This window comes from Thermothelomyces heterothallicus (assembly GCF_042370625.1).
Source record: "Thermothelomyces heterothallicus CBS 202.75 unplaced genomic scaffold P884_scaffold_32, whole genome shotgun sequence".
NCBI lineage: Eukaryota > Fungi > Ascomycota > Sordariomycetes > Sordariales > Chaetomiaceae > Thermothelomyces > Thermothelomyces heterothallicus.
Genome location: NW_027192593.1, coordinates 211,629 through 225,919, shown reverse-complemented (window position 1 = coordinate 225,919; position 14,291 = coordinate 211,629). Strand labels below are relative to the sequence as shown.

Genomic DNA, 14,291 nt, shown 5'->3' with positions numbered 1-14,291 from the left:
TGCGGGTATCCACATCCGCCCCACCTCCTACGATGAATGCCAAACATTCGTGTGTCTTCCGTAGTATAGTGGTCAGTATGTGAGCTTGTCATATTCGACATCGCTCGAGACCCGGGTTCAATTCCCGGCGGGAGAGAACCACAGTGGGTGTGCTTTTTTTACCTGGGGGAAGGAAGCTGTTACATATCTTACCCATGTCACCGCTGTTTTCTGTTCTTTTTGATCAATTTTTCTCGATTTCCAAACTGGCTACTGTGGACCAAAATGGACGAGATGACATGGATAACATCTATATGTCTATCTTAGTCCTTCTATATGCCCCGATAATATCCATCTATTCTATCAGTCATCTAAGAACCTTGAGACGAGAAAATGCTCCTCTGTCCTCCTCAAGCAACAGTCTCCTTGTCAGACTTGCGGCTCTTGAACAGTCCCTTGACTGCCCCGACGACCTTATCAACCACGCGGAAAAGAGGCCCGAAGCCGAAGGTCCAACCCTTGATACGAACAGTGTAGATAAAGAAATAGACAAGCCTGTATCACCAGTTGTCAGTTTCCGTTGATACAAATGAGAAGATTGAAAATGAGAATAAACATCGCCGGGAATCGGAGAGACACGTACATCCAGTTGGTGAAGCAAAAGACAAGGAATATGCCAAAGTCGCGCCACTTAGTATCCGGCGAGATGCCAATCGTCTCTAGGAACTCGGTCCCGTCGACGTAAGGGCAGTATGCACAGTCGGACGTAGCGTTGGGGTTCACCAGGTAGCCGCGGCCGGCCTGGCGCACGAAGTCGCCGGCGAATTCGAGGCAGGTCTGGCCCGAGGGCGGGTTGAAGTGGGCAGCCTCGGCCGGGGTGCAATGGACAGCACGGCCAGCGAGAGTGGCTGAGAGCACACCCGAGATCCAGTAAGACGATGGGTTGAGATAGTAGAGCTGAAAGGAGGGAAATGTATGTTAGCTTACCAACCCACCGAAGGGAGACAAGGGAAGAGCGAGAAGCAAAGGGAGACTCACCCAGTACTTCCAAAACACGTTCAGCTGGGTATATGGTACGACGACGCCGTTGAACAAGCAGAAGATGACCAGGAAGCAAGGCAAGATGTTGCTGATGACGGTGAAGCTCGGGGCCCAGGCGCAGATCCACTGGCCCCAGCTGGACTGGAAGAGGAAGAAGAGGAGGGTCATGAGGAACACGTAGCCTGCAGAGGGCCCCCGGGTGGGCAGGCCTGCAGGCAGATACCAAAGCAGCCAGTAGAGAGCGGCGGCGAGCAGGGAGCCGGGTATCTCGGAGAGCACCTCGGCTGTACAGAAAGCGACCCAACCGTAGATGCGCGAGGGGTGTTCGCGAGCCTGCCAGAGGGCGAAGTTGGTAAAGAACTTTGGCAGGACAGCATTGAGGACGGTGGCGGGGATCATGATAATGAGGAAGGAGCTAAACATGGCGTTCTGCAGGTCGGCGGCGGTGTCGCCCAGCTTCCAGAAGGTGAAGCCGTTGAAGATACCGATGACGACGGCGGTGAAGAGGCGGCCGTACATGTAGGACGGGTCGCGCCACTGGCGGACGAACATGCGCTTGGTAAGGAGGAGAATCTGGGTGGTGACGGGGGCGGCGAACTCATGCTGGACGGGTCCGGCAGAGGCACCGCCGACCTGCTGCTCCTGCTGGCCCCGCGCGCTAGCGCGCTCGGCCTTGAGCTGCTGGATCTCGGCGATGAGGGCCTTGTTCTCGGGCGAGGAGCGCCACTCATCGGCCCAGTTGATGCGCGAGCCGTCGGGGCGGCGACCGCCCTTGATGGCCGTCTCGAGGAGGAACTCGGCAACGTTGCGGCCCGGGGGGCAGTGGATGCCGCGCTCGGCAAAGTACTGGATCACAGCGCTGCCGTCCTTGCCGACGGGGCCGAAGTAGATGGTGTTGCCGCCCGGATTGAGGGCGAGGATCTTGTCGAACTGCTGGATCAGGTCGGATGAGGGCTGATGGATGGTGCAGATGATGGCCTGGCCAGCGGCGCACAGACGGCGGAGGAAGCGGACGATGGAGAAGGCGGACTGGGCGTCAAGGCCGCTGGTGGGCTCGTCGAGGAAGAGGAGCAGGGCGGGCTTGGCCGCGAGCTCGACACCGATGGTGAGGCGCTTTTTGTGCTCCACGCCTAGCGAGCTGATGATGGCGTCCTGAATCTCGGTGAGCTCCAGCAGGTCCAGCACCTTGTCAACGTAATCGAGCTTCTCCTGGCGCGGGACGTCGCGGCTCTGGCGGAGCAGGGCCGAGAACTCGATGGCCTCGCGGACCGTGGCTGACTCTTCGTGCAGGTCCATCTGCTCGACGAAGCCCGTGCTGCGTTGGAAGTCGCTACCGAGCGGCGCGCCGTCGACAAGCATGTTGCCGCTGACCACGCCGACGGTCTGGCGCTGCGACAGGGTGTTAAGCAGGGTGGTCTTGCCGGCGCCGCTGGCGCCCATGAGGGCGACCAAGACTCCGGGTTTGGCATACCCGTTCACGCCATTGAGCAAGCGCTTGGGGCCCGCCGGCGTGGGCACCGTGTACGTGATGTCCTCCCAGGTGAAGACCCTCTCGCTGCCTGCGATCCCCTTGAAGTCGCCGGCGCTGCCGTGGCTGGCCGCCGACACCTCGGTTGACGACGAGTTCCCGGACGAGTTACCCGTCTCTTCGTCGGAGCTCGCCGCCTTTACCCGCTGGGCCGTTGCCGCCCGTCGAGATCGCTTGAAGACGAGGGCACCGCCCCCGGAGGTGGCGAAGGAAAAGAGCTCGGCAACGGCGGTCGTGACGATGAGGTAGAGAACGGAGAAGGCAATGACGACGCCAAAGTTGCGCCAGAGATGGGCCCGGGTGTAGTCGAAGCTGGCATGGATGTAGTCGTCTCCCAGGATGCTGGCGCTGCCGGGCTGCGCCCCGGGGACGGCGCAGCCCTGGTTCACGGGGAGAACGCCGGGGCCCTGTGGCACCAGATTCTCTGGGGCGCACTCCAAGGTGCGTGCATGGAACTCGTTGGAGATGACGGCCTCAAAGGAGTAACTGAGCTGTTGCAAGGAGAAAAAAAGAGAGGAGAGAGAGAGAGAGAAAGTGTCAGCAAGTGTACGAGAGCGGGACCGATTTGCGAGACAGAAGAACCATAGAAACTTACCGGGTTGACGTGCGCGATCCAGCCGAACCAGATCTTTTGCGATAGCAGGAGGGGCTTCGCAATGACGTAACCAGTGTAGATGACGAGCAAGTTAAGGGCCATGCCCGAGAAACGGACGGCGTCGTCCATGGTGGGGGACATGGCAGCCAGCATGCGGTACATGGCGGTGATGCAGAAGGTGGTGATGTACATGAAGAGGAGCTGGATGAAGAACTTGCCCGGGTTCAGGTCGAGGCCCGTCATGAAGTAGAGGAGGATGCCGAAGATGACGACCTGGCAGACCAGAACGGGCAGGTCGACGAGGGCGCGGGCGAGGGTGACGGCACTGGGGCGGTAGAAAGCGTACTCCTTGTGGCGGGCGACGATGGCGCGGCCCGAGACGGCCTTCATGAGCTCGGAGAGCTGAAGCCATCCGAGGAAGACGACGGAGAAGAAGATGGAGCCGGCGCGTAGGAAGCTGCCGGCGGTGGAGGACGGGGCATTGTAGAAGAGCGAGCCGACGATGAGGCCGTTGCTAATGATGGTGAAGTACTTGGAGTAAAGCTCCGTCTTGTTTCCCCAGATGAGCCAGACCTCGCGACGGGCGCAGGCCAGGACCTGCTTCCAGAAGGGGATGGTGTAGTTGGAGCCCGGACGGACGCGCTTGGACTTTTGCTCGCGGACTGTGTCCTTGAAGGTCTGCATGTCGGCATGGCCCGTCTTCTCGAGGTGCTCCTCGAAGTCGCGGACGTCGGCGAGGAGCCGTTGATATGCGGCGCTCTCGCGGAAAGCCTTCTCGAGGTCCTCTGCCGTCTTGGGGCAGCGGGCCTCCCAGCCGTCGCGGAACTGCCTCGAGTTGGGGTCGCAGATAGAGGTGAGGAAGTCGGGTGTGGTCTGCCGCGGCGGCGCGTAGAAGCCGAGGTCCTCAAAGTACTTGCGCGCCTCCTTGGCCGGGCCCTGGTAGAGCATGCGGCCCTGGTCAATGACCAGGACCTTGTCCATCAGCTCGTAGATGCCTTCGCCGGCCTGGTACAGCGTGGTGAGCGTCGTCCGGTCCGACACGTCCGTCATGATGCGGAGGCTCTTGGCGTAGTCCAGGGCGGTGGAGGCGTCGAGGCCCCTGGTCGAATTATCCCAGCAGACAATGGTGCTCTTAGTCGAGAGCGTCTCGGCGATGCTGACACGCTTCCTTTCGCCGCCCGAGACGCCGCGGATGTAGGCGTTGCCGACAATTGTGTTCTCGGTGTGCTTGATGGCGAACATGCGCAGGAGCGCGTCGATGATGGTGCCGACGTCTCCCCGCAGGTTCTTACGTGTCTTGTTGAGGAGCGAGAACTTGAGCGTTTGGCCGACGGTCAGCGTGGGCAGGTGCTGATCGTCCTCGGCGTTGTAGACGACCTCGCCGCGGTACCGCTTGCGGGCCTCGTCGGCGGGGATGCCGCTGTACAACACCTCGCCCTCGACCGCCGCGTACGATTCGCGGTTGTTGGCGATAACCTTGAGGAAGGTGCTGCACCCGCTGCCGGGTCGCCCGAGCACCATCATCATCTCGCCGTGGCGCACCACGCCGGTGAAGTCGTGGATGAGGGTCCGGAGCTCGCCGCCCCGGCCGATGCGCAGCGCGGGGATGAACCTGCAGAGGAAGTGATAGAGGTCGGGGCCGAAGGTGCCCAGGATGGCCTCAGGTAGGGTTCGGACGAAGGTGGTGCCGCCGGCGACGCCCTTGACCGTCAGGTGCTTGAAGACCACGCCCAGCTTCTTGGCCGACTCGCCCGATTCGGTCCGCTTCTCGAGATGGCCTTCCCGCATGAACTGCTCCAGAGGGAACACGTCCTGACCGTCGGAACCCTCTTCCTCCTCCTCGGCTCCTGCCGACGTCGCTGTCTCCTCGTCATCGACGGGCTTTTCGCGGGCTGTGCTGGGAGCAGCCTTGGATGTGCCGCTCGCGCGAGACGTAATGCGGCGGAAGAAGCTGGACCGGCTCTTTGTCGACCGCTGCGAAGCGGCCGCGTGCGAGCGAGTCCTGCTGAGCCGAGTCGCCAATTCCTCAAAGTCGTGCATGGCCTCGCGCTGGCTTACCGGCCCGCCCACGTCCCGCTCGCCCCATGTCCCCTCTACCACTTCCGGGCTGGGAGGAATCCTGGTGGCCTCCGCCGAATCCCCTTCGCCTGGTGCCGGTGCTTGTGCCTCCTCCGCCCTGTTGTGGAGAGTCTCGGGGAGGACGTCTGCCGCGCTCCGCCGCAGGCCCTCTTCCGTCGAATGGCCCCACATGGCGTTTCGCAGTTGTTTTTTAGGTTTGTGTTCTGTACACTCTGGAGGTTATGTACGTCACTTTGGCGTGGAATGCTAGACGTGCCGATATTGTGCTTCTTTTCTTCTCTCCCTTGTATTTATTCTGAATCCTTGAATCTAGGGGGAGAAGTCAGCGGTGAGTGATCAGCAACAAAAAGAAAAGAGCAACGGCTAATTATGCGGAAGGAAGGACAAGGGTGAGTGAGGGTGAACTACCAACGAGTATTACTGTGCCAGGTAAGTGCTGTACAGAAAATCAAAACCGTACCTCAGGTAGCAACAGCCTTATCTTAACCCCCAGATGGCAGTCGGCGAGGTGCTGCTAAAGGAAGGTGCACAGGCGTTTGCAGTCCTGGATTCAAATCAAGCAACTGGGGGAGGTGCGTTTGGTTCTGCTCAGGAAGGGAATTCTCCAACCTGAGGAGGGAAATCTCAAGGGAGCGTCACCCTGGATACATTATAAATACAAGCAAGCGCCCATTGTGATTTCTCAGCAACAACAATGGCGTTTTTGCAGTACCATGTCCACGATTGCACATGCAGTCAGCGGCTAAGGCGGGTCCCTTCCATTTTGGGAGTTTCTGCCTCAATCACCGCCGTGGCACATGGAGATAAGGGCGCCGAGAATCGAGATTTCATCACAGATACGCCCTGTAAACCGGCGATTAAACGTGTACATCCAGTTAAGGCCGCGATTATGGCCCACCAAATACCGTATTGGGCTCGCCGGAATACATGATGGGACCCAGGAACGCCCCTGCAAAGTGCATTTCTTACCGTCCTCCAAAATTTCTGAAACGTCACCGATGAGCGAGGGTGATGTGGGGGGGCTGAGATCGCTTCGAACTCTGTCGAAGCCCAAGTGGAACTCATGTCAATGATGATCTCACGAAGGACCAAGAGATGGCATCCATAAAAACGGTACGGCATCGGCGTTAGGCATTTAGCAGCATCAGGCCTTAGATATAGTGTAGATTACTGTACATAATACATCACCTACTGCATCTTTTCCGTAGCGCAATGCAGATAGTTATCCTGACAAATGACCGTCCGCGGCGAAAAAGCCCAGTTATCCCAAAATTATAAATCGAGGCATCCCCCTCTCTTCATCAATCCTCCGGCAAAGTCCGTCGGAACATGATGGTGCACTACGCGGTGCACGGAGTCTATGGCATAAAACATGTACGGACTGTATGCACATACTTGCTATGTACTGCGTATGTATGGAGCACGGAACACATACGAGAGTGTGCATAGATACCTTAGTTGATCCAATAAAAAAGTGCACAATCAGTGTCCTCGCGTCCTCTGGCACACACATACAATTCGGGAAACCCGTAGCTCCACCCAAGAGATTTGCCGAAGTAAACCCTTTTTAGGTCTGTAACGCCGAATTCGACATCCCGTTTTTTTAGCTCGGAGTTTACACTATACTACGGTAGCGCTCTACTTGGTACTCGGTCCCAACAAAATCTGACGTTGCCCTTCGCAGCTCGGATCTACCGCAGTATCGCTTTATAGTCGAACAATGACTATAATGACTACGTGATTCAGTTTTCGATTAGGATAAAGTCACGTAGTGGACTCACTACGAAAATTGTACTTCCGAAGTGTGGCGCACAAAGACATTGCTAATAACTAAGTGCGCAAAGCGTTCAACTACCCGATGCAGATGACTCCAGCCGGACGGAAAGGGGGCGCGGAACGTTCACCATGAATGAAATAACTAATGCTGCTGATTGGCCATGATTCATCGATGAATCATGGATAAGTACACGGAGGGGTGCACTGAGGGCACAGAGCGTGCGGGGTCCCTCAAGTGCCAAGGTGCTGTCGGCACTACACAGAGGGCGGGCTGTGCTTCTGCTTGACGATCGAGACGTGGGCGGGTGCCGTGCTAACCAAGCTCCGCTATTTACGCCCTGATTGTTATGACCTTGACAAACATCACACTATCCCGGATGGTATGTGTACGGATTACTGTGGTGGACCGGGCAGACAAAAGCTCCCGGACCCACCAGGGTGCAGCCACCCACATCCTCCTGAAGGCAGCCCTGGTCGGCCCTCTTCCTTCTTCATCCATCAACACCACCAATCTACCATCATCAACCATTACAGAGATACGAAGATTTGATCCATCCATCTATCCCAACATATACAGATGAGAGGAGTAGGGAGCATGGTCCTCTGTGTGGTTGTTCTCGACCTCTTAGCTTGGGACGTTCAACATGAACCAAGAAATGAAAAGCATAGTACTTGGTGCGGTAAAATAGCATACATTCGATATCAAGCCCATTTGAGGCGCGTAAGGTCGGTCGGCAAACTAGATCAATGATCCTGGAGATCGACGGGAAATAGACATTTGATTCAGCTTCTCTTCTCTCTTCCAGGTCATCTACCATACAGACAGGAAGCCCCCAAACACTCTTCCCCACCACAAATTAATCCTTAGACCTTTCGCTGTTTTTCATCTTCAGCATCTCCCTCAACGCCGCTACCTCGGCCTCCTGGCGGGCCAACCGAATCCTCAGGTCATCCCTCTCCTGTTTCAAATCGGTCACCTCCTTTTCCAGCTGCTCGATCCGATCAATTTTCTTTTGACGGTACCGCTTGGCCGCGAGGTTGTTGCGATATCGCCTGCCGAGAATCTCGGGATCGACGTCTTCCGGCGCTGCTGCCGATGCCACTGCCGCAGCTACCGACGAGGCGGCGGCGGGTGCGCCGTGGCTGCCGTGCTTGGTGATCCTGCCGCCGGCGGTCTGCAAGAGCGAGGCTGCGGCCGGCCGCCGACCTCGTTTACTTGACAAGGTCCTTGTTTTTGCGCGCGGCAGCTTGAGACCAGGAATGAGAGCGGTGCCACCGTCTTCCGGGCTCGGCGGCGTGGGCGAAGGAGATTGGAGATGGGTGGTCGCCGGGGTGCTGCCGAGGGATGTGGTTGCCGAGCTTAGGGGCGGAGCGGGCAGCGGAGAAGTGGAAGGAGGAATGAAGAAGTCGAAGACAGGGGTAGAAAAGGCGTCGAGACAGTGTGCGAGGTCGAGGTCTAGTTCGGGCGACGAGAAGTTGGAGTGACCGTCTGCCCCGGGCGGTGCGGTTGCGGCGGTGATTGAGGCAGGGTCGACGTGGTCGCCCAGGGTGTTGGCTGCAGCTTGATCCCAGGTAAAGGGGTTCAACAGTTCAAAGTCATTTCCGAGACTCGACTGCAGGGGATCGCAACTAAGCGCGTAGCTGGGGCTGGTAGAAGACGAAGGCAGAGAGACGAACGCAGGCTGCTCCTGTTGCAGTTGCAGCGGCCATTCTTGCACGATGGAAGGGCGGCCTCCTTAAACAGAGGCCGAATTGCCTGAAATGTTCAGGGAGCGGTCCGGGTGTCGTTGCTCAGTGCAACGTTTGCGATGCGGAACTAAGGAAGAGAGACCGGTGGTCGAGAGGCGTGGCGAGAGGTCTGTTAAGTAGATGACTGATCAGCTATGTACACGCCCCTCGTCTCCGCAGTAACAGCCCCACCTTCTCCGATCCGACTTGGCACCGCACTGACCACCTCCCTCCTGCTTCTTTCGCCCTCGATGGGTCTCACTTGCAGCGCTGAGTCGGCAAGTGTTGGACTTCGTAAGACTCGGAGGGCGGATGATGTGACTTGCATACGGGACGACGAATGGGCGAACCGCACGGCCTAAAAAAGGACGGAAAAGGTCATTCAGTGATGCGTAATCCGTCCTTACTTATTTCCCCCCTTTTTTTGTTGGCAAATTGTTCTTGCTTACGAGGCAAGCAGCTCACCTAATATCTACGGTAGCTTACCTTCCTAGAAGGATAGGTTCCAACCATACTTTTTTTCCTGAACAATGCGCGTAGTCTATTCTAGTACTATGTATGCACACACTGATATTGTGCCATATGTTAGACACCTAATTTTTGTAACAGTCGAAGTTACAAGAGAGTCTCGGGGATTGGCAATACCAGCCAGACAGGATCCTAAATCGACATGGGATGTACGGAGTACATGAGTTGTACAGCATGTAATTAAAGTGAATCCCATTCATTGTCAAATACGTTGGTACGTACCGAGGCAAGGCAGTGTAATCCGTACTGATTATACTACCGCAGTAATGGTATTTCCAGACATGGCATATGCCGCACCAGCTGCGCACCTTGAGCTCGTAATATCCTATATGAATAAGTCACTAGCTACAGTATCACCTAATTCTAGAAACTGTTCCTGGGTGTAAAAAGTTAGACGACTGCTATAGATATAGAGACACATATGTACGGCTTCTGTTTTAGAATGATAAGAACAATAAGATAAGGAAAAGAAAGAAATCAAAGAAAGAACCTTCACATGTGCACTTGCGGGCTCAACCTGCCCGACAGGCCCAAATTGCAGTGCTCCTTACATCAGGAGATAGCCATAATACTGTTAAACCATGTTTTCCATGGTCGATCCAGTGGTCTCGTTGTTCCTCAACCGAAGAGACGGCAAAAAAATATTGTTTGCCACGGTCGTTATTTAATTACCATCTTTGCTGACTTGATCCCTCACAACATCTGCTATCTCCTCTGGCATTCAGAAGTGCATTGTTATTTGGAGCTCCTCCGCGACTTTACATCTTCCCTTCCCATTTCTCTCCCCTTACTCCTTCCCCCCAGGTATCGTTCAGCAGCATGGGGAGGGTGGAGGAACCAGGCGCTGCCCCGAGATGAGGCTCGAAAACGACGCCTGAGGCACGTCCTATAGTACAATAATAACCATGTAAAAACGGGAGATGCTTAGCACACAACTGACATTAAAAACGTTTCATCGTATAACAGGCGGGTATTGTGCGGACGACTAGCTAGGGTAATCGTTCGGCTCACTCGCTGCAATATATTTCTGCGTTACGGGCCAGATATAACAAATGGGTGGCTTATAACATGTGTATTCGACTCTTTCCTGTAATTAGGTGAAGCGCTATGACTGGGTTAGATTGCGTACTATAAGTCGGAAACCCCTATATTCCGAACGTCATTTCCTACACAAATTCGTGCTAACTCGCGCTCTTCAACCACCTACAAATATCACACATTTGTTTAGTATATTTCAAGCCCTAAATTTTAGGAATATGGGAAATTAGTGCTGAGAGTGGAGGTAGTATGTAGGCAACCTGTCTTGGGTGGGAAACTACGTATCTGCTAAGTTCGTCGACGATAGTCAAGGTGACCTTGAATGCCATGTTGGTTCTACTTTGCTTATCTCCGTACTTCCAAGTTTGAGGCAAATTCAAGCGCACCTGCAACCAGTCGCCTGACCCTTTACTCCGCGGCAACTTATCAGAAGACAGGGAACTACATCGAGCAGCATTGGCCGCGCCTGAAGTGGACAAGTTTGTTGGCGTTTGACAAGGGCTGAAAGCGGGCGCCAACCCTCGGATGTCAGGGTGCAGTCGGCGTTGGATTAAAATTCATTACCCGAACACACAGTAAGTCCATATGGGCATTAACATAATTGGCATCATTTGAAACGATGAGTAGGGGTACGAAATGCTCGTTCTCCATCCGGTTGTCACTAGAGGGCGGGTTCAAGAGAACGCAAAGGGACAAGTCGAAAAGGGCCCGAGTGTTGACATTCGAGCTCTGGAACTGCAGCGCTGAAACCAGTCCAATCACATGGCTTGGATGCAACACTGTGGGCGGAGGTCCACCCTCGACATGGCAAACCAGGCCCAAACAAACGCAATTCAACAGATCCAACCAACCTTGGAAAGTTGTTCACCAACACTTTGCTTTTATTGCGGTCAATGTCCAAAGTTCAAACCGCAAAACGTGGCTGAAACTGGCCTGCGACTCGTTGCTTTACCGTGATTACCAATCAGCACCACGCCGACCACCCCGCACAGCAGACAAACAGAGCGACAATGTCGACCGCGAACCCCGCCCTCAGCTACAGCGACTGCGTGTCGTCGCTGCGCACCTCGCTCTCCTTCCTCGAATCCTCGGTCGACACCCTCGGTGCAGGCGTGCAGGACTTTCCCCGCCTCTCTTCCGTCCTCAAGACCGTCCGCGTACGTTTTTGACAACCCTTCCCCAACCCCCCCCCACCCCCGCGGGCTTAAAACGATGAAACCCTTCGCAAAAAGCAGAGCACGACTAACCGCGTGCGTTTTTGCGCCACACATCTATCCAGCACTACGAACTGATCCCCCAAACGACCCTGGCCGCTGCCGAAGCCTCTCTGCGGGACGAGATCGGCCCCTTCATCGCCCTCCTCCTCGACCGCGCAGAAAAACACCTTGAGCGACAGGCCCGCCGCATCGAGACGCTCAAGGCGAGGGCGGAGCTGAATGCCGGCCGGCTGTCGCATCACCCCGCCCCGGGCAGAGGCGGGGGAGAGCAGGAGGGCGGGAAGGGCAGGGCGAAGGGGAAGCTGCTCGACGGCGGGGCCGCGCTGAGGGCCAAGGTGGTGCGGCAGCGGAAGGAGGCGCTCAAGTACGGGGTGGAGAGGCTGGAGTTGGAGGTTTTGCAGAAGGAGAGGGAGCTGAGGATGAGGTTGGACCAGCAGGAGTAAGTGGGTTGGTGGAAGTGAGGGGTTCCAAGTTGGCGGCTGGAACCAGAACAAGAGTTCAAACAACTTGCTGGATCACGGCGACAGCGCGTCGCTACAGCCACACGGAACGAGAAGCGATTGCGGTCAACGGCTGTGGCATCACGGCTACCGCTCTCCCGCAAACCTGAACTACATTACTCTCCCGGCTACCAGGGGCCACACCGCGGGGAACTCGACGGAGCCATGTCCTTACGGGATGAGGCGGAGAGGCTGCGCTTGCCCCAAGGGAGGTTATGGTTATGTCCCATACGAGGGATGGGGCGCGAGGCATGGCCATCAGGACCAGAAGTAGTACCCAACAAGTGCCCGCGGAGAGAAGTCTGCATCTGCTGCAGCCAATCGACGCCGCGGCTCTGTGTCCCGATATTTATTCACTTGGCACCAGCGGCTGAACGGTCCGAAACGTTCAACACCCAGACGGAAAGATGAGGCGTGAGGAGCAGGTTTAGCATGCCTCGCAACTTCAATAACGACGGACTTTGAAAGAGCTGGCTGGCTGCGCCTGAAGAAGAATTAGGTTGTTGCCGGGGTGCGATTGCAAGATCGCCGTGGGTCAGAACGTACAAGGAACGGCGTCCCGGAGTTGTCTGCATCCCGACCAGACAGACTTGCAGTGACATCACGAGAAGGCAGGGCGCTAGGAACGCGCCAGCGCTAAGCAGCAACGGGCTGAAATAGTGTCACACGCAAATTGGTATATCAAACCAAACACCTGCTTGGCTTGGAAAAGAAAACTCTTTGAGAAAACAGAACCGGGGTGAAGCAAAGAAAAGTATAACAGAACCCGGCCAAACCAGAGTCGAAGCAATCCCACCCAATCATGACCACGATATTGAACCTCGCCCAACGCATCCCAAGTCAAGCCCAAGGTCGTTCGACCATTGCTGATGCTTCGTGTCACGCCACTGCTATCGTATTTTCCCGCAGGCATTCAATAGCCACGGTGAAAAAGAAAGGTGATCTGCACCCACGGCCCGGTCCGGTTCGCTCTATTCAGAGTCGGTTCAAGGTCCTGTTACGGAACGCCAGACGGGAACGCCAGACGGGGCCGCAGCTTAGGTTGCAGGGTATATAGAAACCGTCATCCAGACGAGAGAGAAACGAAAGATGAAACAAGAAAATAAAGAACCCATCCCCGTGGTATCATGCTTTTGATGTGGCGACGTTATTGCCCTCAGCTGCAATTGCCGCCGAACTCCCGCTCCTGCAACAACCTGCTTGGACCACCCCGGACTATAACAGGATGAGGTAGTTGCTGGGCGCAATGCCTGTCTCGCCGTTCTCCTTCCTCGCTTGCCACCACCTGCCGCTGACGTCGCTGACCTCGAGAATTTCGTGTTTTGAGAAGGAAATCTCGTTGGCGTCTTCAGGGTTCGCCTCGTAGCTGTAAATGGCCTTGGCGCGATACGGGTATTCAGTGGGAGGCACGATTTCCGCATCCGGGTTCACGGACTGCTGGGCCGCGGATTTCTGAGCGCCCGGCGCTGTGAATGCTCCAGGAGTGGTCGAGTTCCTCATGGTAGACGCCATGCCGCCCACGGGCGACGGGTTCTCGAGTCCATTAAGCTGGGAAGTGTACATCTGCGGCGGCTGCACAGATGTTGACGTCTCGGGCCTGCGGTTGCCGTACCCAGTCATGGTGTGGCGGTTCGTCGACGTCGACTCCTTGGCGAGGGCGAACGAATCGATGTATGCGCGAGGAACGGCTGACGGAGCAGATCCGAAGTAAAATATCCAGGCAATCTAAGCTTCATGTTTAGGAGCGGCTCGTCCGTATCAGATTTGTTTTTTTTTTTTTTTTTGGGGGGGGGGGGGGGGACATACGGTCACCATGGTTAGCAGGATATAGCCCGCAGAAGCCGCTTCCAGGGCGCCGTTACTGTTATGAATCATGGCGCTCACCGAGGATGTAGCGAGCACCAAGCCGCAACCGAGATAACCGACGATCGCGACATGGTAGGTTTGTGTGCTGTCGGATGCGACCACTACGAAGATGCCGATAATTGCCAGAAGGAAGAAGACCAACGTCCAGTACGAATATGTGGGGAAATCGCCGGGCAGCTGGACGTGAGCCACAACGGTCCCGACGAACGAGATGATCCATGCAAGCTGTCAGACCACATTAGGAGCTGCACCACTTTACAATCCGCCGGCCGCGGAGCGCAGGAGGGCGCAACACTTACCGTCGCAATCGAAAGGGTCGCAAGCGCAAAGGGGTCACCGATAACGTTCCCCATGCTCATACGCTTGCGGCCATACTGTGGCCTAGAATATTCCATTTTCCTGAGCGATGGCGAGTG

At 56.1% G+C, this 14,291-nt stretch overlaps 4 protein-coding genes and 1 non-coding gene across 5 annotated transcripts; 2 read left to right on the top strand and 3 right to left on the bottom strand.

Annotated features, from left to right (window-relative positions):
• The first annotated feature begins 54 nt into the window (after window positions 1-54).
• P884DRAFT_t168 lies at window positions 55-136 on the top strand. Its single transcript has one exon. It is a non-coding gene; the product is annotated as a tRNA-Asp (tRNA).
• A 185-nt stretch (window positions 137-321) lies between these two features.
• Window positions 322-5,393, bottom strand: P884DRAFT_332439 (ABC-2 type transporter-domain-containing protein; the record flags this gene model as incomplete). The annotated part of the gene is made up of 4 exons (XM_069445793.1): window positions 322-534; window positions 623-936; window positions 1,018-3,039; window positions 3,144-5,393. 4 exons carry the CDS (start codon window positions 5,391-5,393, stop codon window positions 390-392), a joined length of 4,731 nt encoding a protein of 1,576 aa, XP_069294110.1. The 3' UTR covers window positions 322-389.
• A 2,270-nt stretch (window positions 5,394-7,663) lies between these two features.
• P884DRAFT_332438 (uncharacterized protein) lies at window positions 7,664-10,621 on the bottom strand (the record flags this gene model as incomplete). Its single annotated transcript, XM_069445792.1, has 2 exons — window positions 7,664-8,686; window positions 10,595-10,621. The coding sequence occupies 2 exons, from the start codon at window positions 10,619-10,621 to the stop codon at window positions 7,856-7,858; spliced, it is 858 nt and encodes a 285-aa protein (XP_069294109.1). The 3' UTR covers window positions 7,664-7,855.
• A 681-nt stretch (window positions 10,622-11,302) lies between these two features.
• Window positions 11,303-11,952, top strand: P884DRAFT_303012 (DASH complex subunit Spc19; the record flags this gene model as incomplete). The annotated part of the gene is made up of 2 exons (XM_069444993.1): window positions 11,303-11,449; window positions 11,572-11,952. The coding sequence occupies 2 exons, from the start codon at window positions 11,303-11,305 to the stop codon at window positions 11,950-11,952; spliced, it is 528 nt and encodes a 175-aa protein (XP_069294108.1).
• A 1,272-nt stretch (window positions 11,953-13,224) lies between these two features.
• Window positions 13,225-14,270, bottom strand: P884DRAFT_210462 (uncharacterized protein; the record flags this gene model as incomplete). The annotated part of the gene is made up of 3 exons (XM_069439002.1): window positions 13,225-13,734; window positions 13,816-14,100; window positions 14,175-14,270. 3 exons carry the CDS (start codon window positions 14,268-14,270, stop codon window positions 13,225-13,227), a joined length of 891 nt encoding a protein of 296 aa, XP_069294107.1.
• Window positions 14,271-14,291: the final 21 nt, after the last annotated feature.